A 21,133-nucleotide genomic window follows, 5' to 3' on the forward strand; every position below is an offset into this window, starting at 1 on the left:
AGGGTGAGGCACAACATTTGCGCCTGAGCCTTAGTGGTGCCTTCACCTCCCAGCTCAGCTGCTCCTGGCCCCGGTGGGAAGGGGTCATTCGGTGACTTGTGTAGACCAGAGGCCTTCACCTCTGCAAGCCTAGGTCTGCCCACTGGTCGTCTGCACAAATCCAGGCGTGTGCACCTGTTCTGGAGTCTCTGACGCCCATCTTCTCTCTGCACCTCAGGCCTGTGTCCTTCACCTCAGGTCCCCCTCACCCCAGACCATCCTCCCTCACCCGTGGGCTGTCTCTTCTCATCTCTAGACCATTCCCCCCATTGCAGGACATCCCCTTCCTCTCTGGACCCTCCCCCCCCCACCCCATCTCACCTGAGGACCTAACCCCCTCACTGCCCGGCTGCCCCCTCACCTGTGGAACCTCTTCACTTGTAGGCTGTTCTTCACCTGTGGATCGTCCCCTGTTTGCGCCATCTCCCTCACCTGTGGCCATTCCCCTTGGTGGCTGAGCATCCACGCAGGACTCAGCTGGTTGGCTGATGTCGGGGCGGGAACCCCCGGCTCCAGACCTCCGCTCCTCCCCAGCACACCTACTACGCACCTCCCGCGGCCCCGCCCCACTCCGCCTCCCGGCTCCTCCGCCAATAAGCGCGCCGCACCGCATCCGGGGACCCGCGCGGCCGCCGCCTCCCGCGCGCACGCTCGGCCATGGCGGAGGTGAGTGAGCGGCTGGGTAGGGGCCCCTCCCACACGCTGCCCTGGCTCTACCTGGTGCGGCCCGTGCTCTCCCAGTCCGAGCGCCTCGAGCCTCGCCGCTGGCACCCGGCGGAGCATGAGCCCCCGTGGGCGCCCGACGACCCCCCCCACCCTCCATCTCGGCCGCGGTGCGCATGCGCGGGCTGGGGCGGGGGAGGGGCGCGAGGCGCGGGCGGCCGGGTGCGGGGCCGAGACCCGGGGCCGCGCGCGGCGGGAGGGCGCCGCGGAGCGGGAGTGGGTGTGCGGCGCCGGCGTCCGGGACGGCGGCGCGTGGGACCGTATCCCGGCGCGCTGGGGATGAGCAGGGCGCGGAGTCGGCGACTCTGTGCGAGCGGAAAGTTTCGCGCGTGGAGTTCGTCTGGCCCTGGAAGCGAGAGCGCGGGCCTCCTCCCCGCGGGTGCGGGGTTTGCGGCGCTCAGCCCGGAGCTGACCCGCACCTCGGGGTGCGGCCGCTGAACTCCGGGTCCAGCCCCCATCGGCGCGCTGCGAATCGGCCACTCCGGTCCGGGAACTCAGCACGGTGCGCGAGTGGGGCAGCTTGGGCAGCAACAGGCCCGCGCGTGGGCCACAGGGCCGGGCTCGGGGGGCCCTTGGCCAACTCTGGCCGGCTCACAGGGTTCTTAGGGCTCAGTTCCTTCCTTAGGGGGCCTTTGGGGAAACAGACCTTCCGAAGACGAGACAGACCCGCCGCTACCCCTCTGGGGGCATGGGGGCCAAGCAGGTGCTCTTGGCTGCTCTGCCCTGTGTGGCACGGGTGCTGGCGACTCCCCAGCCTGTGCTCGCGTGCCCTCCTGGAGTCTAGGATTTGGAGGGGGGGTCTGCTGCCTCAGTTTCTCCTCATCTCAAACGGGAACCTGTTGGTGCCTTCCCGTCACTGAGAGGATGTTTTGCCGCATCCGTGTTTTGAACTCACAAAAGTGTCATGGTTACCTAGAAGTCCTTAGCGTCGGCTACTTGTTGTGTGTGTGTGGGTCTCAGTGGAGATGGAACTCAGCCATCTCTTTGGGCTGGTGGCTCGTTCCGTTCTTACTTTAAGCCACACCTCTTTGCCGTGCCTATCCTTTGCAGTCCTCATGGGACCATCCGGTCCCCGGGTTCCTTTCTAGTACCCCACATTCCTATAGAGTTGCCCGCCCGTTGTCCCACCTCATCTGGTCTCTAGGATGCCACCGCTGACCCCACTGCCCAGCCCCCACCTTGTCCCGTGTCCTAGCTCCGTGTGGGTGGAGACAGGCTGAACTCGTCTCTCGGGTCGTCCTAGCTGCCACAGTGGAGGGGCGAGGCTGGGACACCAGGGGCACCTGGGCCCTGGCTTGGGTGTGGATGTGGGTCATTTCTCTTGAGAATGCTCTAACTCCTCAGCCTTCACTTGTTCTGACCTCTCATAATTCTTGGGGTTCGCTTGGTCCTTTGTGGGTTGCAGTTTGTAGGTAACTTGTCTTGGAGTTAATGCTGAGGCCTTTGGGGTGTGAGTCTCTGTGTGGCTTGGGCTTCCTCAGAGCATGGAGTCTGTGCGTCGAAAGATGCTAGGAGGGATGGTGGGAGGCTGCTTCCAGAGCCACTACCTGCTTCCGTAGTGTCAGCCTGCCTAGATCTGGGCCCTCTGGTCTCCCTGGGAGCCCTGCCTGGGCCGTGCTACCTGCGCTGTGCCCAGGCACCTAGCTAGGAAGGCAGGGTGCTGGCCGGCCTTTAGTGTGTTTGTCTCATGTCACCTGGGTCATCTTAGGGTCCGGCTCCCCTCTTCCTTTTGACATAGAGATCCGAGAGTCTTTGCTGGCCTTTGAGTTTTCCCAACATGGGGAAATAGGGACTTGGAACTCACTCTTTAAAGTGGAGTTAGAGTGATGTGCCTGGTTGTCCAGTGACCATGATGGTGCTATGCCTTAGTCAGTCGTGGACCTTCAGGGTCACCTGGAGATGAACTTGGCCCGCTTGGCAAGGAGTAGGCTGCATGGGTCCCAGGTCTGCTGCACCTCACGCTCTTCTGGTCTCCGCGCCTTTCTTCCTGATCCCCTGCTTGGGCCCACCCCACTGAGGATCCCTGACCCCTGACCTGAAGCAGGAAGTTCTTCCCATTCTGTCTGCATAGTGAGACTGTGGGACCGTTGCCTGCTTGTTAGGCAACCGAGGTGCCCCACCTCTAAGTTAGGGTTCCTGATAGTGGGGACCGAGAGCCAGTCCCTGGGCAGAGCCCACAGCCACCCATAGGGAGCTAGACAGGACTGGGCATGAATCCAAGGACACCGGGCCTTCCTCCTTGTGGCTTCACATTATTAGCACGTGGGCTGGTCTTAGTCCGTGTCCCAAGGTTTGGCCGCATGCCTTACTGCGCCAGGTACACAGTGTAAGTTGCGAGGTGCCTGGGCGAGTGCCCCCGTGGCTCTCCAAGGTGGGCCCCTCATCATCAGCCTTCTTAGCCCTCTGTCCACGTGGGGGCCAGCCTCAAACGCCTGTGGGGGATGTGGTCACTCTTGAACTAGAACCTTGGGGGTCTCCTGAAGCGTCTTTCCGGGAGGATGCAGCCCTGTGCCTCCCACCGCCCCTTTGCAGCATGGTGGGGACCTGGCTGGAAGGCTTTTGAGGTCCTTTCTGGTGTTGCTTGACTAAGAAACTTGTCCTCTCCGGGCTTTTAGTCTTGTTTCTCTTTTGGGGTGGATGAGTGGACCTCTGAGGACCCAGTGCTATTGCACTCCAAGTTTTAAACTTTAACATCTTAGCTTTTGAAAATTACACCTTTATTTTTGTGTATGAGTGTTTGCCAGAAGAGGGCGCAGAGTCTCCTGGAACTGAAGTTACATGTCTGTGAGCCGCTGGGCTGGGAATTGAACTCAGTGCTCCTAACCACTGAGGCATCTCTCTAGCCCATATTTCTCCTTCCTTCTTTCCTTCCTTCCTTCCTTCCTTCCTTCCTTCCTTCCTTCCTTCCTTCCTTCCTTCCTTCCTTCCTTCCTTCCTTCCTTCCTTCCTTCCTTCTGGATTTCACCTGCGTGGGGTGTTCCCTGTCTCTGTGTAGCCTTTTGTGTGTGGCCCGCCTCATTTAGGTGGTGCGTGTGAGAAACTTGCTCTTGGCTGTGTGATAGCTTTGTGGTGTCGCTTTATTTGGTTTACCTGGTCCTCAGCAGGTGGGTGTGTTCTTCTGACCAAGGGAATGGTCATGTGACTTCGGCGCCACACACTTGACCCTTAGATTTGGGCTCTGATTCCCGCCCCCCTCCTGGCATCCCTTTTGGACCACATGTTCTGTTCCGATAGGAGCTCCGCATCTTCTCACCGCGTGCCTACCTGTCTTTGTAGAGATGTGCTCAGGGCTCGTGATGTTTGCAAGCTGACTGATGACTTTGATCTCTGCTCAGGGAGTGGTCTCTTCGCACACCACTGCTTTCCAGATGTGTGCTTTGCTGGCGTTTCCTCCCCAGCATATGAGTTCTGTCATATATTTGTTTATTGACTTGTGTGTCCAGGCCATCAGGGAGTTTGTCTCCAAGGTTCCAGTTTTGAGTCTCTGTCCTGTTCTGTCTGTGGGCCCACTGTGCTGAGGTGTCTATGACTCTGGTCATTTCTGAAAAGTGGAAGCACCTGTTTCAGGATGGTGTCGTTCTTCCGGGTCCCCCGAGTCCTCCCCGTGCTGCTGTTGGGAATTGGCTTGTCAGTTTGCACAGTTCAGGTGGTGTTGGCTAGGCCACTTCAGAGGTCCTCCATCTTCCAGTGTGGGCCTTGCTGGGAACGTGGCTCTCCTTTCTCTGTCAGCATGGTTGTATTCTTTATTTTATTTTATTTTATTTTTTGGTTTTTTGGAGACAGGGTTTCTATGTGTAGCCCTGGCTGTCCTGGAACTCACTCTGTAGACCAGGCTGGCCTCGAACTCAGAAATCCGCCTGCCTCTGCCTTCCAGAGTGCTGGGATTACAGGCGTGCGCCACCACTGCCCGGCGTGGTTGTGTTCTTAGGGAGCGTGTGCTGTGACCATCCTAGGTGCTGCGAGAGGGGCTGTTTCCTTAATTTAGGGGATGTCCACTGCTGCAGTGTGGGAACATGATGGTGTTTAGCCCTGCTGCAGTGACACTGGAGCCTCGACTAGTGTTGACGGAGTTGCGGAGTGCACAGACGTGTGGGGGTGTGTCCAGGCCCACGGTCTCAGTGTGCTGCGACTTACCCTGGGGCCGCTGGGCTACAGTGGGACCTGCTCAAGCTCTGCTTCCATCTCTAGAGCTGTCCTCTCCCCAGCCGCTGCACCCTCCAGGCCAGCTCCTTTCTCTGTGTTTTCTGGCATCTTCTGTTAAGAGGGTTACAAGTGTATCCCTTCTGTGTCTGTCTCTGTGACCAGGCCTCCTGTTTTCAAGGTCCCCCACCCTGGCGCTGTGATTGGACAGTCCCCAGGCTGCTTCCCCTGGAGTCCTCAAGGTTACCCAGTGGCTAGGCTCTCCGTGCGCCAGCCTCAGTAGCTGCGTGAGCTGTGCCCCTCTTCCATTGCAGGCCTCCTCTCTGGAGAGGCAAAGTCCTCGTGTGGCCTCCTGCCTCGTACACAGCCTGTGTCCTCGGGAGCCCAGCTTGCAGACGGCGGCAGGTACCACCTCCTCTGTCCCTGACCTCCACAGGCAGAACTCTTTCTTAGCAGGACCCAGACTGAGCAGGCATGGGTCCAGGAAGGCCCAGTGTCGCCTGCCAGTTGGAGGTGTTCACAATGGTCAGGGCACTCCCACTCCTTGGGTCTAGAGGATAATGTTTCGCCAACGACAAATGACCAAGGAGGGCCCTCCTTGAGGTGGCTGCTTTCCCGAGGCCTTTAAGGTGCCCAGTAGTCTTCTGACCACCTGCTGTGGGCCCAGGAAGGCAAGGTGTGACAGGCTTCTGCCCTCATAAACATCACGTGGACATGGAACAGTAGATAGCAGGACTTGGTGCTCCTACAGAGACTTGCATGGTGTTGCCCATGTGCCTATGTGTATATTGGGAGGCCAGGTTGTGGCTGTGGGGACCAGACCCCTGCATGGCTGTCCACTGTCACCTGACTGATGCCTTTCGTCTTCTAGGCTTAATGTCCTTCTAGCTCCATCTGTTCCTGCCCAGTCTCTGTGCCCTCCAGACCCACCTCCATCTAGTCCACACACCCTTCAGATCCAGTGAGGCAGACCTCACTGGTCCCACGCAGCCCACGTGCCTCCCAGACCTGTCTCCATTCAGATCCCACACCCTGCCTACCTGCTCAGTTCTTCTTCCGCAGTGGTACCCATGGGATCTGCTGACCGTCAGTTCCACCTCGCTGAGCTCCTGACACAGAACTACAACCCCCAGGAAGGGCGTGCTGAGGCCCCGCAGGATCCTGACAAGCCGGAGGCGGGGCTGGACAAGGACTTCATCGACCAGGTATGGGGGCTCAGCAGACTGTCCGGTTGCCCTCCTCGGGTCCATGCGGTCCAGCCCCATGCACATGGCTTGCACTGTGGTCCAGCCACAGAGCCTGCTCCGCTTCTCAGAGCGTTGGCGATGCTCAGGCCTCTGTCTCTGTCCTGCTCATCTCCTCGGTGGTCCTGATGCAGGTGTACTGTCCCGTGGGGACTTGCTGAGGAGTGAGGAGGGGACCTGGCCTTGGGGGCTGGGGTCTTGGGCAGAGCCACAGGCTTCCCCCTCGATGGGCCCTGCTCTCCTTCGCAGAGCGCTGACATGCCCCTGGACGAGCTGCTTGCACTGTATGGGTACGAGTCGTCAGACCCCATCTCTGAGCAGGAGAGCGAGGGCGGTGATGCGGCGCCTGCCCTCCCAGACATGACCTTGGACAAGGTGAGTGGGAGGGACGCCAGGCCCAGGGGGCGAGGGGGAGCTACTTGGTCGGTCAGCAGGCCCAGGGCCTCCTTGTCTGTTCTCACTGGCACAACCAGGGGCACCCTGCTCCGGGCTGGCATGGCACCCATTCTGGTCTGAGTGATGGACGCCATCCCGGGGAACTGTGGCTGGGAAAGGAACCGGAGCCCCAGAGGGCAGGTGGAGTCTGTCCCCGTTGCCCCGCAGGCTTGGGCATTTTGTGTTGGTGTTGTGTTGGTAAAGCAGTTGCCATGCTCCGTTTACTGTCCTGTTCAAAGGAGCAGATAGCCAAGGACCTGCTTTCTGGGGAAGAAGAGGAAGAAACGCAGTCCTCCGCTGATGACCTCACCCCATCCGTCACCTCCCAGGAGGCCTCAGACCTCTTCCGTAACCAGAGTGGGTGTAGGTGTCACTGGCCCTTCCTCCATCATGGCTGTGTGTCACATAGGCACACACACATGGGTTGGGCTTGGGGGCTTTGCAGGGGACATGCCATGGTGGCCCAGGGTGGGGTTGGGGTCCTGCGAGCTGCCACAAAGCGGGTTTGAATTGAGATAGAATGGGTCTCTGCCTCGCAGTCCCAAGGTGGCGGCTTCAGACTGGCAGGTGCCCCCAGGGCAGCTCTGGCAGCTGGGTGGTCATGGTGCAGGGTAGAGGCTACAAGACGAGCTGCCATTGAGGGTCCTAGAAGGCCCGGCTGCACCCTGGTGGGTGCCCCTCACTGCCTCTCTGCCTGCAGCCCGGTTCTTGGCTGGCGATAATGGCCCAGGATCCTCAGCCTCCTCTGACACTGAAGAGGACGCGCTTCCTGCCAACAAGTGCAAGAAGGTATGGCGTGTTCCTCCATCACGCGTGCCGTGTCTGTGGGGCTGCGTGTTCCTCCTCCATCACCCGTGTCTATGGGGCTGCGTGTTCCTCCTCCACTACCCGTGTCTGTGGGGCTGCGTGTTCCTCCTCCATCACCCGTGTCTGTGGGGCTGCGTGTTCCTCCTCCATCACCCGTGTCTGTGGGGCTGCGTGTTCCTCCTCCATCACCGTGTCTGTGGGGCTGCGTGTTCCTCCATCACCCGTGTCTGTGGGGCTGCGTGTTCCTCCTCCATCACCCGTGTCTGTGGGGCTGCGTGTTCCTCCATCACCCGTGCTGTGTCTGTGGGGCTGCGTGTTCCTCCTCCATCACCGTGTCTGTGGGGCTGCGTGTTCCTCCTCCACTACCCGTGTCTGTGGGGCTGCGTGTTCCTCCATCACCCGTGTCTGTGGGGCTGCGTGTTCCTCCATCACCCGTGTCTGTGGGGCTGCGTGTTCCTCCTCCATCACCCGTGTCTGTGAGGCTGCGTGTTCCTCCTCCATCACCCGTGTCTGTGGGGCTGCGTGTTCCTCCATCACCCCATGCTGGCAGGATCTTATGGGCTTTGAGGCCTGTCTCAGAGACAGGAGGGGCCTGTGGCTTCACTGGCAGGTGGGCTCCAATGTGTGTGTGGACCTGGGCTGTGATTCTGCTGCTGTGGGGATGACTGAGCCTGTGATGTGGCCCGGTGTCCTGCATTGGTGCACAGGGCCAGGCAGCGTGGTGTTCTGTCTAATCCACAGTGTGAAGTGGGCGTAGGCAGGCGGACCCACAGCTCTTTGTGACAACCTCTGCTTGAAGTCCATGGTGCTCCTGAGTCCCAGTTTTGTCTGCTGGTCACTTCCTCACCCTGACCCTGACCTTTGTCTCTGCAGGAGATCATGGTGGGGCCTCAATTCCAAGCTGACCTCAACATCCTGCACTTGAATCGACATTGTGACAAGAGTAAGTGTTTCAGGACGCGGTGGGGTCCTGCCAGGGGCCCCGGGAATAGCTGGCGTCTCTGGAAGTTCCTGCTTTGTCTGTGGGTGGAGTTCACCAAAGCCCAGCTCTGGGGTACCAGCCTTGCCCTGGCCATGGCCAGTCCCAACGCCCTGCTCTGCCAGCAGTGCCTTCCTCTGAGTGGGCGTGCCCTGGAAACCATATACTTGCTGCTCCTGCGTCCCCGATTGTTCCTTCATCTGGGAGGTCACTTCCTGCTGCGGCTCTCTGCCCCAGCAGGGCCAGGACTGTCATAGATCACTTCCTGCTGTGCCCGGCAGCTGGGGTCAGGGACCTTGTAGGGCTGAGTGCGGGCTGTGGGCTTTGCAGGGCGTGCTCACAGCTGCAGGCTCAGGGACACCAGGCGGGACATAGAGACTGGCTCAGCACACACCTACACGTAGCCCGCTGCGTCCTTGCGCCCAGACCTGGTGGGCCTTGTGCGGTGGTGCCTCTGCGGGCTGCCCAGCGTGTTCGCTGCTTACAGGTCGCTGCCGGACTTTCGTTAGCTGCGCGGTCATGTCTGGTTGGTGTCACATTGTCCCTAGCTGGGTGGAGAGTTCCCCAGTGTGTAGGCAGTGCAGTTGCTGCCCGCCTTGTGAACACCCTGCTCTGTGGGCCTAGCCCTATACAGTGCACGCACTTCCTGGTTTATAGGAGTTACTTGGGTGTTTGGGACACAACCCTGGGTCGCTTCTGTCCTGGCGGTCCCCAGCGTGGAGTCTGCCTTCCCGATGTCAGCGTGGCCTCCATCTTCTGTCTGTTTGTGCAGTGCCTGGCTGGTGCTTTGAGGGCTGTTTATGTTGTATGTCATTTTCTGGGGACAGCTTAGCTTCTTTCTTCACATTTTTTTATACACACACAGTCTACACTTTATGTATGCATGCATGTGTGTACATGCATTCACATGTGGGGGCTGGAGGACAGCCTGCAGGACTGTTCTTCTGCATGGGCTCCGGGCTAAGATTTAGATTGTTGGGCTTCACCTGCTGAGACGTCTTGTTTCTTTTTCTTTTGTCTCACTGTACTCGTGGGGCAGTTCAGGGTGACCACGGAGACTTCTCACTTAGGCCATGCTCAGAGCTGAGGGCTGAAGCCTCGGCGGAGGAAGAGCCCCTCTGTCCCGCTGCTGACCTCAGTCAGCAGAGAATGAGTCGGGTGTCCAGTGAGCTCCGGAGCGCGCTGCTGTGGTGGAAGGCGGCATCCTCTGGGCTCACCGCTGTTGGGCTGGCGTGTGTTCTGGAGCTGCCCTGCCGTGAAGGGTTGTGCTCCACAGGCTGCTTACGGTCTGTCTGTCTGTCTGTCTGTCTGCCTGCCTGTCTGCCTGCCTGCCTTCTGCCGCCGTGTTCTCTAAGCTGCAGATGATGCTTGCCGGGCTGTGTCACGCCTTCCTCCTGATTGCTGCTCTGCCCTCTGCCTACCTGTGGCACTTTTTGCTGTAGGTAGTTGCCTCTGAGTTGTGGAGCTGGAGTGGTGCCGTCCACGAAGGCTCCACGAGCCTTCTGTGGAGACCGGTCGAGCGGTGTCTAGAGGGGGTCAGATCAACAGTAGTGTGTTAGCTCCTGCTGACTGCTGCCATGACCAGATGCCCGGGAGAAACGGCCTGGGAGAAAGGGTCGATTCAGACTTTACTCGGGAATGTGTGTGCATTCGAGTGCACATGCGTAAAAAACATATCTGTTTTGGCTTCCAGGCCCAGATGGTTGATTCTTAGTTGTTGGGCTCTGTGCGCCCAGGCCTGAGAACATGGCATGGGGGTGTCCGTGTGAGGGACTGGGGGCCAGGTATGACCCTCATGGTCACACCCTGGGGCCTGTGTACCCAATCCGGCTCCTGTAAATGCTGCCAAGCTGGTGACTTGGCATAAGACACGCACGCCAGCCTGTGTCTGAGGGAGACCCTCACGGCGCGCTCCAGCCAGGGGCTCAGCTGTGGGCTCCAGGCACACACAGCCGGGCGGGCTCTAGGTGGAAGTGTACCTTCAGGTGCATTGAAGTGTAAGTCGGTGAGGGTCTAGGGAGCCCAGGTCTGTGGTGGGCAGCACGGGGTCACTGTCCCTGTGCGGAGCCTCTGCCTGCGGCAGCGTCCACCTGAGTGTCTTTCTCTTTCATGCTGCCGTGCTCACGGGGCAGTGGCCCGCAGTCGGGCTTTCGTTCTCAGTCAGGTGTTAGCACCAGGGTTGTGCTGCTGTGTGGAAGTGTTGACGTTGCTTTTCTTCAGAGTGGGGCGGAATCTGTGCGTGCATCCCACAGAGTGTGTGTTTGTGAGGGTTTTCAACGAGGCTGTCACTTTTGGTTTTTCTTGTTTTGATTTTTGGCATGAGTTTTCTCTTTATAGCCCTGGCTGTCCTGGAACTCTCCCTGTAGACCAGGCTGTCCTCGAACTCCCAGAGATAACCTGCCTCCTCCTCCTGAGGGCTTGGATTAAGGATATGCTCACCATGCTGTGCTGTGTGAAGTTTTAAGTGACAGATTCAGCTAATCATTCATAGACTTTGCTCTGCATGTCGAGACAGGGTCTCTTGTAGTTCAGGCTGCCCTAGAACATTCGGTGTTGAGACTGGCTCTGAGCTGATCTTCTGGCCAGCGCCTTTGAGGGCTGGCGTCATTGGTGGGTGCCACTGCTTTCTGGGCACGCCTGCCCAGTCTGCTGCGGACAGGAGCTCTGTCTGCAGATGGCCACACTCAGTGGCACCATCTCTGATGTGTCCTTTGTGTTCGTGACACCCTAAGAAGAAGTGCAGCCCCTCCAGAGTCCCCTGTGACCCGCTGGCGGGCTCATCCCGCTGGCCTCGCACCCCAGCGCTGCTGTCTGCAGCTGCATCCTGACTCCTGAGTGCCCATAGCCGCCTTGCTTCTGGCCGTGGGTGCTGCTGGGCTTGAGGTCTGGAGTTGGTGCTGCCCACTGGGAGGGCCGAGGTGCTCCCTGCCTCCTCACTATGGGTGGCCCCTGCCACTCCTGACTCTCAGCCTCTCTCCACAGTCTATGAAAACGAAGACCAGCTACTGTGGAGCCCCAGTGTGCTTCCGGAGCGGGAGGTGGAGGAGTTCCTGTACAGGGCAGTGAAACGGAGGTGGCAGGAGATGGCTGGCCCCCAGATCCCGGAGGGCGAGGTGGTGAGGGACAGTGAGCAGGTAGGAGCCTCATGTTGGGCAACTGCCAGGGGGCGGTCAGTGAGGGACAGTGCTGTCAGTGCGCCTTGTCACTCCTGGCCTGACAGTGCAGGCACCTTGGTCATGGCCAAGGTGCAAACACCATTGTAGCTGTTGGTGCGGCCTGTGGCCCTGGGGCTGTGCTGTGGGTGTGGCCTGTGGCCCTGGGGCTGTGCTGTGGGTGTGGCCTGTGGCCCTGGGGCTGTGCTGTGGGTGTGGCCTGTGGCCCTGGGGCTGTGCTGTGGGTGTGGCCTGTGGCCCTGGGGCTGTGCTGTGGGTGTGGCCTGTGGCCCTGGGGCTGTGCTGTGGGTGTGGCCTGTGGCCCTGGGGCTGTGCTGTGGGTGTGGCCTGTGGCCCTGGGGCTGTGCTGTGGGTGTGGCCTGTGGCCCTGGGGCTGTGCTGTGGGTGTGGCCTGTGGCCCTGGGGCTGTGCTGTGGGTGTGGCCAGCATTCTGTGCTGGTGGGAAAGGCCCGCCCCTCTCTGCACAGGCACTGTACGAGCTCGTGAAGTGTAATTTCAACGTGGAGGAGGCGCTGCGCAGGCTGAGGTTCAATGTGAAGGTGATCAGAGGTGAGCGCAGCCCTGGGCCCTCCCCCCACCCCACCACCCCACCCCACCTGTCCCTTGGTCCTGAGCCGGCTAAGCGGCCCCTCTGTCTGCAGACGGGCTCTGTGCCTGGAGCGAGGAGGAGTGCAGGAACTTTGAGCATGGCTTCCGAGTTCACGGGAAGAACTTCCATCTGATTCAGGCCAACAAGGTGGGTGAGGCAGCCTCTCCTCCTCTCCTCCTCTCCTCCCGCCGCACCTCTCCTCTCCTCCCGCCACACCTCTCCTTACCTCTCCTTCCGGCCGCACCTCTCTTCCCACCACACGCGCCCTTCCTATGCATGGCTCTTTTGGGCTTGACCATGTCCATCTGATGCCTTTACCGCCGACAGAGCTTGCAGGCTTCTTTCTGTGCCTCCGCTGGCTCCTTCCCACCCCACCCTGCCCGCCGAGATAAGGGTCCCCTGAGGGACTTTGTCCTGCTCTGGGCTGACAGGCCATGCTGGCCTCAGCTCTCTGTCCTCCCCCTCCCCCTGCTGGTTGTCAAGGCTGGCAGGCCCCGCCCTGCGAGCTTGGCGATCCCTTCACCCTGGGGTGTTGGTGGTAGTGCAGGTTTGAGGTCTGGACATGGGGTGCCACCAGGATATTACCTGATCCGACTGTGCCTGCAACTGGCCAGACGTATAGCACTCAGCCATGAACTGTCAAAGCAGGAGGCTTGGTCCGGCCAGGTTGGGCTCTGAAGACGGACTGTGCGCTTGTTTAGGAGGAGTGAGAGGCAGGAAGGCCTGGCATCAGGGAAGGGTGGGTGTCCAGACACTGGGTCTCCACAAAGTGTTTGTCCTGGGCAGGTGTGGCTCCGAGAGTCAGGGCATCTCGTGGGAGGGCCCATGTGGATGTTAGATGTTGGCGGGACACTTCAGGGGACATTGAAGTTAAGAATGCGTCAGGTTTTCATTTGGCATAGCTGTGGAATTGCAGAGACATGAGGGGTCCTGAGTGAAGAAGCTGCTGGCCGTGGATGGTTTCCCTCTGTCACTCACCTGTGTCCTGCCTGTCATTTCCCTGTCACTCACCTGTGCCTGCCTGTCACTTCCCTGTCACTCACCTGTGCCTGCCTGTCACTTCCCTGTCACTCACCTGTGTCCTGTCTCAGTCCTTGGTGTCACAGTGCTGACATACTGGACTAGAGTCCCTTGGGGAGGTCGAGCGTGGCTCACAGTTTGGAAGGCAGGCCTGAGGAGCACGGGGTAGCTGTTCACGTCAGTTCCGGGCGCAGCAGATGCGTGTCTCAGCCGGCCTTTGCTGTCCCTTCTTGTTCACGCAGGACCCACCGTGGGGTGGTGCTCTCTACGTGCAGGGTGTTTCTGTAAACCACTTACATTTCCGGAGACTTCGACAAGCTGAGCTGCATCTCTTAGGCGACTGCACATCCAGTCGAGTAGACATGACCCTGTCACAGGGCATCTCTGACGACCACAGCAGACCTCTGAGTTCACTTGTCTGCTCCTCCCCTGCTCCTTCCCTGCTCCTCCCCTGCTCCTGGAACTCTTTGTGCCTGCCCCTGCACTGTTCCAACGTCTGAGACTTGATGCAAAGTTTAAATGATAAGTTGCAGGCTGGAGAGACTAGAGAGATGACTCAGTGGGTAAGAGCAGTAATTGCCCTCGCAGAGGACGCCGATTTGATTCCTGGCACTGTGTGGTGCTTCTCAGTGACTACAACTTCAGTTGCAGGAGGTCTGACACCCTCTTCTGACGTCCAGGTGCACCAGGCACACACATGGTGCACATGCATAATGCATGCAGGCAAATACTCATACGCACCTTTAATACTTGCACACGGGATTAAAGGCATTCGAGGCCAGCCTGGTCTACAGAGTGAATTCTAGGACAGCCAGAACACACAGAGAAACCTTTTCTCGCAAAAACAAAAACCAATAAAACCCGAACAGAACAACCCAAAGCAAAATTGTAAGTTCCATTTTCTATACAGTGGTGCTCAGTATGCATTACTGTTCTCTTTGCATAGCAAAGGGAGGCCAGGCCAGAGCACTGCTGACACACTGTGTGCACATCCGGTGCACTGTGTGCACATCCGGTGCCCTGTGGCAGCTCCGTCACTGTGGCTGTGCTGCCCACAGCACATGTAGCATCATGGAGCCAGCTCCACTCCACGCCTGAGGCTTTCCTTGGCAGATGTCCTGTGGTTCTGGCACCCCCAGCATCCTGCTTTCTCCATGGCCACTTGGGATTCATGGTCGACACTTTACACTTTGCCCCGGTGGCATCTCAGGGCCTCCTGGCCCCGGTGGCTTTCCAGAAGTTGGTGCAAGCCTCCTTGGCCCCTTGCACTTGCGTTTTGTGTTTGCAGAGCCAGTGCCAAAACTCAGTGCTGTTGAGTTTTTTGCCAGCCTAGCACCTGGTGGCCAGTGCTGCAGTGGCCTCTGGACCTTGGCTGGACCTGGGGAGTTACTTTCCTGGGGTACTTCTTTGAGGAAGGGACCCTTCAGAGACCTCAGTTCAGTGCCCTTTTTAAGTGGAGGGACCTTCCATCTGGGACCTGGGCCACCTCAGGGTTCAGTGCTGGAGGCGGACCTGCAGCTGGGGCGCGCTTGGCCTCCGCCTCCCCACTGGCCCTCACATCTCCTTTGTTCTTCCCTCACTGTTGATCTGACAGGTGCAGTGCACGCTAAGCAGGCTTTCCCATTTTGAATATTTTTCCCCATAGAGCAGCTAAACCTGTTATTTTAATTTTTTTGAGACAGTTTCTTGTGAGAATTCTGGAATTTTGGTTTCTTTAGAAATCAGAAATATAAGAATATGTTTTTTCAATCTCAGGTGTGGGATGGGGGCTGTTTCAGCCTCTCAGCAGCTGAGGAGGATTTGCCTCATGTACTAGAAAAGTTGTGGTTTTGCTAGCTGCAGATAATTTTTTGCAATTGTGTGAAGTTTGGAATTCTGGGAACGTTTCAGAGTGTATATGAATGCTGGGGCCTCAGAGAGAGGTTTGGTAGTGGTTGGTTGTTCATGGGGATTGGCTGTGGTTTGTTAGTAGCTGTGCTCAAAGAAGAAATAAGAAATATTCAGGGATCTCTTCTCTCTTCCTTCCTCCCTCCCCTTCTCCCCCTCTCTTCTTCTCTCCTTCTTTCTCCCCCATCCAGTGATAGCGAGTGAAATGGGGGTCCGGGGAGGTAAATGGTAGAAAAAAGAACCCACAAAATAGCAAAGGCCTGCTTAAGTTTCTCTGTGTAGCTGTCCTGGAACTCGCCCTGTACACCAGGTTGGCTTGAACTCAGAGATCCACCTGCCTTCACCTCCCAAGTGCCAGGATTAAAGGCGCACACTGCCATGCCCAGGGCTGTCTGTTATTTTTGAGTTTGGCTCTACCTCAGTGTTCAGGATTCAGACAGGAAGCAGCTAGAGTTTTTGGCCTCAGACCACCTTTGGGAAGCTCGTGGCTGCCACGGTGCATTTTTCTCTCTACATTCTGTTCCTCTGGATTCCCACCAGAGTGGCCGTGAAACTTCCGTGGTCCTCGCAGACACTTGTGGACCACACGGTCTGGTCTGCACACGGTGGCGCCCTCTCTGTACCGGCTCTCTGTGTTAGTTGCTTACTTGTTGCTGTGACATCTTAAGGACGGACGTCTGCTATTGGTTGCGATTGGAGGATACAGTCACCCTGGCCCTGGGATCATGAGGTGGCTGGGCACAGAGTTCTCTCAGTCAGTGGGAGGTAGATGCAGCTTCTTGTCTCCTTCGTGATTCATCCTGGACCCCGCCCGTGCAGTGTGGGCTTTCTTCGTGTATTCTGCAAACACCCGTGTGAACATACCTGCCACGTCTCGTGGGTTGTTGACAGTGCTGTTGAGTAGCACTGGGTCCCACTGCAGTGCGTGTCCTCAGCTGTGTCCAAGTTCACGGTCACGATAGCAGCTCACTCCATGGGCCAGCATCCTGGACTTCTGCTGCTGTCTGGCTGGAGGCTCTGTCTGTCTGTCTGTCTGTCTGGGTGGAGAAGCACAGCTAGATGTCCTGGTGCATGGGTCTGAGGGGCGGGAGGCAGGTGCTCGTGGTGTCTGGGAAAGGCCTGGGGTGCTAGTTGGTGGGGGACTGGTGGGGACTAGAGGCAGTAGGTGCGGTCTCATGGGGTCCTAGGGGAAAGCCTTTTCTGCTGCCTGTGACCTGCAGGGAGGCCCAAAGCATGCCTCTGGTTCACACAGGTACGCACGCGGTCAGTGGGCGAGTGTGTGGAGTATTATTACCTGTGGAAGAAGTCCGAGCGCTATGACTACTTTGCCCAGCAGACGCGGCTGGGTCGGAGGAAGTTTGTCTCCTCGGGAACCACGTGCGTGCTCATTCTAGCCATCTGGCCAGGGTGGGTGTGGTGGGGTGTGGGGTGGCCCCTCCTGGTGGGGTCCTCCTTCCCTGGTGTCCTTCTCGGCATAGCTCTCTCTCCACAGGGATACTGAGCAGGACCTGGATGCTCTTGACCCTGACGGCCATGCCCGGCTGCAGTCGGAGGCAGGGGTGCCCGTGGGTGAGTCGACATGAGGTGGGGCTGTGGGTAAGGACAGGGGACCCAAAGCCTTGGGCAGTTAGTTCCCACAGTGAGCAGGGGGCCTGCTTGGTCCTGCTCCCAGATGCCAGCCCTGTTTACCCTGTGGCTGGGAGGACAGAAGTACGTTCTCACAGGGGATGTGAATAAGGACAGCTGCTGCTCCTGTGACGTCTGCTGCTGGGCGGGGCATCATGTCAGTGGTCCCTGTGTCGTGTAACTGTTCTCCTTCTCCTTTCAGAGCCTCTGAATGTGGCCGTCGAAGCCGGTGGACTTGATCAGCCTGGAGTAGGCTCGGATGGCCTCCCATCCTCGGAGCCAGGACTGTGTCCATTGCAGCCGCTGGACGAAGCCCCTGCTGAGCTGTCGCTCCCACAGCCCACCAGCCTGGCCACCTCGGCTGAACACCCGCCGGCTGCGGCTGCTCCAGAGCCGGGCAGCAGCCCTAGGCTGGCTGTGGACCTTGCCCTACCTGAGGAGCTGCCCCTTGCGTCCAGCCCCGTGGACCTGAGCCAGGACACTGCAGAACCCATGGCCCCGGCACAGGTGGCCTTGTCGGTCGCTGAATTTGGACTCATTGGCATTGGGGATGTGAATCCCTTCCTAAGTGGCCGTCCAGCGTGCCCAGCCCCCACACTGCACTCGGAGCCCTTGTCACAGTGAGTGCTACTCTTGGTACCTTCCACAGGCCGGAGCGCGAGCAGGCTGGCTGGTGCCCAGGGCCCCGCTGCCTGCTGTGGGGTCGGCGGCCCTGTTTATCCCTGCCTCCAGCTTTAGTGCTCTCCTTGGCCATAGGTTTTCATTGTGCATGGTCCATAATGCTGCAGGTGGGCACAGGTGCCAGGCTGCTCTGCCCCGCCAGGCAGAAGCCAGAACTGAGTTTTGGGTGGGGGCGGCGGGTCTGGATGGGCGGGGCGAGGTGACTTGGGCGCTGACCTTTGCTTATGGTTCCCATAGGTGCAACGTGATGACCTGTTGATCCCTGGTCACTGTGGGTACGTGTGCTCAGAATGGACGTGGCAGCACTGCCAGGCCTGCGAGTCAGTCTTCCTGACCCCCCTTCCCACGCAGGCCTGTGTGAAGTGGCCAGGGCCACACAGACCCCAGACCTCGGCACCCAGCACCGCCACAGCCCCAGGCTGCTGCCACCATGCTGTGGAGTCACCTGGCAGCTGGGCTCAAAGAGGGCCCGTCCCAACATGGAGCCAGCCACCGGCCCTCAGCCAGCAGAGGCTGGTCAGGCGGTGCTGCCTGGGGCTTTGGGCAGGACTCACCCCGCACCAGCAGCCTCCGCCCAGGCCAGCACCCTCCACAGGCCAGCTCTCTCCCCACCACAGCAGGGTCGTGGCCTCCAGCCTTGGCTCAGCGTGGGACTCTGGGGCACAGAGCCATATACCTCGCCCTGTGGCCGCCCTCTCTCGGCCCTTTGCCGTCTTCACTTCAGGAAAAGCCGCACTTTATACCCCAACTGCCTCCTGCCTGCACTCCCCACCCTGTGCCGTGGTGGGGCCTTTGCATCCCAGGCGCGTGAGGAGCAGATGGTCTGCTCCCTTCTTGCCCCTCTTCTCGGGGCGTCTGGGGGCACAGCCCTGGAAGCACCACCCTGCCACCCACCTGTCCTGTGGGTCTCATTTCTCTGGAGGCTCCTAGCAGGGTGGCTGGGTCCATCATGTCCTCGGCCTCCCTCGTTTTATTTATGTTGGTGTTTACAGTTTGGAGTGGGGTCCCTGGGCAGGCAGCTCCGCCGGTGTTGGCAGAGCGGTGCTGTTTGAGCCTGTGCGGCTGGACTTGACCGTCCCTCGCCCCACCGAGGACACTGTGATGCGAGACTGCCTTTGCCCACTGCTATTTTATTTATTAAACTTGATTTGAAGCCCAGGGTGTCTGGTGGATTCCAGGGGCTGGACAGCCTAGATTGCCTTTGTCACCCCTTGGAGACTTTGGGCGAGAGCCTGGGGACACAGCAGAACGTAGTGGAGACGCATGAGGGTGGTAGATCACACAGGGCCCGCAGCATGGGCACACGCGAGTCCTGGAAATGGGGGTAAAGCTCAGACATGACGTATCAGTCTGCCTTGCCTGGAGCCCATGGCAGAGGGGGGACACTAGGGCACAGAGCCCCGGTGACAGAGGGGACACTAGGGCACAGAGTCCCAGGGGTGGGGTGGGCAGAGGTGCTGTGGCAAGGCCAGCACTTGCTGGGGTTGGGGAGGTACTGTGTGTGGTCATCATTGGCATCCTGTGCCTTGCGTCACTTCCTTGGGTATTGCAGACTTGTTAGGCAGGGACGGGGACCCTGTGAGGTGATTGTGGCCCAGACAGCGGGGCTCAGTACAGAGCAAGGAAACTAAATCTGAGAGGGGGTCCCTAAGTCTGAGGGGGGCCTGCTCCCATCCACTGTTAACCAGGCACTGAGAGGAGGGCAGCTTACGCCCCAGGCCCGTCCGCAGGCCCGAACCTTTCCTTCTCTGCAGGACTACACGAGTCTGCTGTCTCTCTTGTCGTTTTTGTAGTCCTTACTGGTCTTGTTGTTGTTTGTTCATGTGGTTTTTCTGCTTTGTTTTCAGACAGGGTCTTGCTATGTAGCCTGATACCCCACACTCTCAGCGGCTAGGCTGGTCTAAAACCTGCCATTCTTCCTGGAATGTGGTCCCCGCCCCCAGTGTGGTGAAGGAATCCCAAGGCCTTGCACACGACAGACAAGTCCCCTACCGTGGACATATTCCCAGCCCTGCTTTTTCTTTTAAAATTATTACTTGAATACATATGTATCAGTGGGCACACGCGTGTTGTGGGAGGCGACGGGCCCATTCTCTTCCTCCATCTCTTGGGTCCTGCTATCTCTCTGGCCATTTTTCTTTCTTCTTCCCCCTCCACCCCCAGCCCCCTTCTTTGCACCAAACTTACTGTGTAGCCCAGGCTGTGTAGCCCTTGAGTTTCTGGTGCTTCCTCTCTCTGTTTCCTGACTACTGGGATTACAGAGCAGCCGTGCACGACATCCCTGTGTGTTTCAGACAAGCTACCCGACTGCAGCTTTGGGTCCCAGAAGGCTGCGCTCACATTCCTGCCCCCTCAGCTCCCTTCTGCCGACGCAGCCTTGCTTCTCCTCTGTGTCCGAGGCGGTGAGAGTTGATGTGCTTGGGACGAATACGCAGCCTCGGGATGCTGGTGTCTTTGCCTGGCCTGTGGCTGGCAGCCCTGTGGTCTTTTCCCATGGTCCGACCAACAGATCCTTAGGTGAGGTTTCTTGGGGTCTCACGGCCATAGCGAGACAGGACTCTGTTTGAGTGCGTAGGGACAGTGGAGAGGAAAGAGCGTTTACCATGTCTGCAGCATGCTCCGCTTGGTTCTGGGGAGAGTAGAACACTCCCAGGCTAAGAGGCTTGGGGGTCCGGAGCCTAGGAGGGCTCTTGGCTGCTACGGAATGTATGTGGGGGACTTGAAGGAGGCTGGGATTAGGAGGAGCCACCCTGAGGGCTGCATCGTACTGGTGATTTCTGTGCGTACCATCGGCATCTGTGTCTCTGCTTTGTACTGGACACTGGAGACTTGGGGAGCAGAGCTGGGCTGGCGTCCCTCGCCATCTGCAGCTGGGGCAGATGCCAGGCCACCCGCGTGCTCACAGGCCGTTCCTACCAGTGCTGCCTCTTCTTCTGAACCTAGAGTTGCAGGACATCTCCACATAGACTGGGACACCCCCCAGGGTCAGGATGAAGGCCTCTGTGGGCAAGTGAGGGAGTCTGCGCGGGACTGAGCAAGTGGGTGAGGGAACTTGAGGGAACCCGGGTGGGGCTTGAGCCTTGGACGGGGGAGAAAGCCTCCCAGAGATGGAGGGCCTGGACTGCCACCGCCCTGAGCCTTTGCCTCCCTGGCTTAGTCCGAGCTCTGGGTCTGATGGGCCCAGGCTTGGTTGCACTGTCCGCATTTCCATTCACCTCTTCTCCGTGCTCCTCAGTCTGTAGCTCGTTGATGGGGTCACCAGGGAAAACACCGGGAATTCATTTACAATTGCACCCTGTTACAGACTGTTAAGAATTACATCTCCTCTGATGGCCGCTTCTTAAAGTTCTCTTCAGACCCTCTGAGTCTTCTGTCTCTGCTTGATCCAGCAGCCCTGCTCTGGTCAGCTGTGGCATTCCCCGGATCCAGGCCCTGAGGCAAGCATCGGAGGAATGGCGACTTGGGGGGGTGCGCAGAACCTCAGCACAGATTTCCAGACTTGCACTTATATTGGGGAGCCTCTAGACTGAGGCCAGGGTGACCACTGGGGTGAGAACCACTCCCTGGAGTGGAGCTCTGACCCTCAGACATCTATCATATCCAGATGAGCAGTGACAAAGGGGTCACCACGGTGTCTCTACCTCAGCTGCCAGAGGGCGCAGTCTCTCATCTCTGTCCTGGAGTCTCGGCCTTGGAGCCCCACACACCTTGCCTGCCCCTCTGTACGGTTTCACGGGGTCCTGAGCAGAGGCAGGCAAGGAGGTTGCTGCGTTTGAGAAAGGGGTGTGGG

General features: G+C 58.9%; 1 protein-coding gene across 5 annotated transcripts; it reads left to right on the forward strand.

The window, feature by feature from the left end:
• The first annotated feature begins 659 nt into the window (after nucleotides 1–659).
• On the forward strand, nucleotides 660–18,501 carry Mier2 (MIER family member 2). Of its 5 annotated transcripts, none has more exons than XM_052165521.1 (14): nucleotides 660–705; nucleotides 5,217–5,307; nucleotides 5,965–6,107; nucleotides 6,396–6,521; nucleotides 6,821–6,944; nucleotides 7,282–7,370; nucleotides 8,262–8,331; nucleotides 11,350–11,501; nucleotides 12,008–12,089; nucleotides 12,182–12,276; nucleotides 16,289–16,413; nucleotides 16,529–16,605; nucleotides 16,865–17,282; nucleotides 17,581–18,501. In XM_052165521.1, the coding sequence occupies exons 1-14, from the start codon at nucleotides 697–699 to the stop codon at nucleotides 17,600–17,602; spliced, it is 1,623 nt and encodes a 540-aa protein (XP_052021481.1). In that variant the 5' UTR covers nucleotides 660–696; the 3' UTR covers nucleotides 17,603–18,501. The 5 variants fall into 5 exon arrangements, with proteins under 5 accessions (XP_052021481.1, XP_052021483.1, XP_052021482.1 ...); XM_052165523.1 differs by having other exon boundaries at nucleotides 6,821–6,938; XM_052165522.1 differs by having other exon boundaries at nucleotides 6,827–6,944.
• Nucleotides 18,502–21,133: the final 2,632 nt, after the last annotated feature.

This window comes from Apodemus sylvaticus, chromosome 20 (genome assembly GCF_947179515.1).
Source record: "Apodemus sylvaticus chromosome 20, mApoSyl1.1, whole genome shotgun sequence".
In the NCBI taxonomy this organism is placed as follows: Eukaryota; Metazoa; Chordata; class Mammalia; order Rodentia; family Muridae; genus Apodemus; species Apodemus sylvaticus.